This window comes from Pyrus communis, chromosome 8 (genome assembly GCF_963583255.1).
Source record: "Pyrus communis chromosome 8, drPyrComm1.1, whole genome shotgun sequence".
Classification (NCBI taxonomy): Eukaryota; Viridiplantae; Streptophyta; class Magnoliopsida; order Rosales; family Rosaceae; genus Pyrus; species Pyrus communis.
Genome location: NC_084810.1, coordinates 21,614,702 through 21,618,313, shown reverse-complemented (window position 1 = coordinate 21,618,313; position 3,612 = coordinate 21,614,702). Strand labels below are relative to the sequence as shown.

The 3,612-nt window shown below is 38.1% G+C and overlaps 1 protein-coding gene across 1 annotated transcript; it reads left to right on the top strand.

Moving 5' to 3' along the window:
- The first annotated feature begins 491 nt into the window (after nt 1–491).
- LOC137742736 (uncharacterized protein C24B11.05-like) lies at nt 492–2,970 on the top strand. Its single transcript, XM_068482679.1, has 9 exons — nt 492–577; nt 1,134–1,194; nt 1,281–1,346; nt 1,435–1,532; nt 1,635–1,672; nt 1,760–1,847; nt 1,949–2,209; nt 2,418–2,483; nt 2,588–2,970. Exons 2-9 carry the CDS (start codon nt 1,149–1,151, stop codon nt 2,744–2,746), a joined length of 822 nt encoding a protein of 273 aa, XP_068338780.1. The 5' UTR covers nt 492–577; nt 1,134–1,148; the 3' UTR covers nt 2,747–2,970.
- Nucleotides 2,971–3,612: the final 642 nt, after the last annotated feature.

Genomic DNA, 3,612 nt, shown 5'->3' with positions numbered 1-3,612 from the left:
TTGAATTTGACGGCTTAGTGGACGAAATTTAATGGGAAAGGGTTAATTGGCTTAATTTACCAAAATCATAGATCAATTTCAACTGAGGTAATAGTTCAGAAGATCAAACCGTAATTTACTCTAAATTTTTAGTGTGTTAGGAACATAATTCTCCTATAAATATCATAATATAAGTAGTTGATTTTCAAAATATCAACCCACTTATACTATACAAATTATGTACCGACCTGTATTTTCGTCACACAGGAAATCTGAGTGGCTATCGGCTAACATGCAAAGACGAAAGAAGAAAAAAGCTTAAACAATGATGATAGCGACACTTTTCCAGTTAAACGCACGTAAATTGATACGTGTCAAAACACGATAGGGCCACGTAACGAGCTTAGATCTTTTTCTCGTTTAACTGACATTTGAACATTTTTGAACAAATGAATTAAATAATTAAAAAACAGTTGTGTGCCTATTTAAACACCCATCTTGCAGGTTTCCGACTCCTCCTTTTCTTACACCTTACCCTACTAAAATATCCTTTCTCTATCTCTCTCTCTCTCTCTGCAACGTCGGTCATTCGGATCTGGTAACCCTCATTTCTCTAGTCTGTTCTTACTTTGTTAGGAGTTTCTTACGTTGGATGTTTTTTGTAGTTGCAATTATTACAATGGTTAATGTAGGAGGAATCAAATATTGGGTTTACTATTTTGGTTGTGATGAAGCATTGTTTTCTCACTTGGAAATTTAGAATGGTTAATGTTGGAGAAATCGAATTTTGGGTTTTGTTTTGTCCGTTGAAATGTTGCTTAAATGTCTAGACTTTCTGGGACTCGAGTCATCTGCCTACTTTGATTGGGTTTTCTTGGTGAATGTTGGTTATTTGAGGCATTTTTGTGTTGGAATTTGGAAATTAAAAGATTGGATTTTTATGGTTGGAAAGAAAAGACTGAAGGTCTTGTGAGGGATTGTTGACGTTTGGTTTGAGTACATTGTGATTGCTTTCACCAAAGAGAAATTTTAAACTGTAAATATTGGATTTCATGTCTTTTTTTGGTAAATGGAAGCTGCCTTTTGCTTTTCAGCTCTTGTTGTTATGTAATTGTTTATATGCTTATGAACGTTTCGATTCGTCTTGTTTGAAGCCTTCTAGAAAACAGATGGAAAATCAGGCTCAATATCACCAATATGAGTGCCTTCTATTTGGTGAGTCTTTTCACACAAAAGGTGTTTTTATTTGAATCTATGGTTCTCGAACGGAAAATAACAACGAGTGTTGTTTCGATTTGCAGATCTAGACGACACCCTTTACCCTCTGAGTTCTGGAATTTCAGTACAAATCACTAAGAATATTAAAGGTTGTTCTGGCTTTATGATTCTGGATTTTAAAACTTTGGTGTGAAATGTTCATTGTTTGAATGAAATTTTTATGAATATTTGCTGTAGAATATATGATTCAAAAGCTTCGCATGGACGAAAGTGAAGTTGCCGAATTGTGCATTTCTTTGTACAAGGATTATGGGACAACAATGGCCGGTCTTAAGGTATGGTGGTTGTGATCCCTTTAACCTTTGTTTATAGCTTCTGAAAGTATGCAGAGCAGAATTGTAATTGAACATGGTTTTTGTGTTTTTCCTGATTTCCAGGCTCAGGGCTATAACTTCGATTACGATGACTTTCATAGGTACCAAATGTCCGACCTTAGTTTGTGCTTCTGTCATTTACGACAATCGTGTGATCTAATTTTTTTCACAAAAATTGCTTTCTGCAGTTTTGTTCATGGGAGGTTGCCCTACGAGTTGCTTACTCCTGATCCTGTCCTGAGGGGTCTTTTACTTAGTCTGCCTATCCGCAAAGTAGTACGTATACAAATGGTGTCCTTAAAAAAGGGGAAGGGGGGAATTCTCTTAGATTAATGGTTTCTCTTATGTTATGTTGCTAACTTGGTCTTCCTGTGTAGATTTTCACGAATTCGGATAAGAAACATGCGGATACTGTGCTTAAAGGGCTTGGAATAGAGGACTGCTTTGAGTCAGTTATATGCTTTGAGACACTGAATCCCACCAACAATGCCGATGATTCTGTTGGTGCAGAAGAAACTGAACACATTGAACAGCCAAATACTGGTGCGGTGGTTCCAAAGACCCCGGTTGTCTGCAAACCATTCGAGCTTGCATACGAAGAAGCCTTTAAATTTGCAAACATCGAACCTCAAAGAACAGTAAGATCTCTTCTCTTGACTAGCGAAATTGAGTTAACGATAAGTTTAATAAACCGGGAGCTTACTATCTGGCATAATATGGTGTAGTTCTGTTTCGTATCACCATATATGGTACATTAAGTTCAACTCGAAGTTTGCAAAATGGACACCCTTACTTGTCTCCCACGCCACGCTCCTGTTGATTTTGTGATTCCGTTTTCTTCTCCAGTTATTCTTCGATGATAGCATTCGCAATATACAAACTGCAAAGCAGTGTGGCCTCCATACAGTATTGGTTAGTAAATCTTAATTTATACAGTTGAACTTCTGCAGTTACTGAAAAGTTGATCTAGGAATATCATCCTCACCGATATTATTTACGAAATGGTTTGTTTGCAGGTTGGCACCTCCCACCGCACCAAAGGCGTGGATTATGCACTTGAGAGCATCCATAATATGAAGGAAGCACTGCCAGAACTCTGGGAAATCACCACTGAGCAGTCTGAAAATGTCCAAACTACACGTGAGATTGCAATTGAGCAACTGGTGGAAGCTTAGCCTACATCTTTACTCAACCACAGAAAGGAAAATAGCTTGCAGCAGAGCGTAGGACCTGCCAAATGTGTTGTCTATGATTATCATGTAATTTTTAATTTGAAATTGTAGAGCGATATTGGATGGGAAGCTTGATTTAGGCACTTATTTGTCTGAATCATGCTGGAAAGACCAGTTTATTATAATAAAATTATATTGACCACAGTGTCGATACAATTCAATATTCATTTCATGTGTTTTATAATTTATGTAGTGACCACAGTGAAGATTATGGCGGTTGCTTACTTCGCTTCGCTCAGCCGAAACGTTAGCTCTTAAGCTCTTTGCAGAGCTTCATGTCTTGTACTTAAAGTAGTTTCTGCCAGAAACTTCCGAAGGAGTGGAATCGAAGTTGTTACGGTTCGACAATTCGCTAATTGGAGGGAGCAAGGCCGTGGTTTGTGCTTTTGGAAAGAAAAAAAAAACGTCCATAAGCAACAAGTTAGAACATCCAAGTTGAATATAAATATTTGGATTGATTAAGCATTGAAAACTTCAAGTTTCGTGTTGTTTTATGAAACTTCAAGTTCCTATGGCGCTTGGTAGAGTTAATGTGGGTAGCTTCAGGACCCTTTGTGTGAGGTAAGTCATGGCCCAAGAATCTAGGGCTGGCACGGGCTGTGAACCCTAAATTGGTACGTCAATCACGATGATATCAACAAAAATGAAGGACCAATCGTCATACAAAGGAGGACAAAACTACCCACCAATAGGGGGTGTTTTTTTTCCTCTATTTAAGAGCTTTTCTCACCTATGTGTGAGTGATTTCCATTCTTGCAAATTCTCCACAGCCACACAGCCCTAGCTGTGGCCAAGATCGGTGGCAGTCC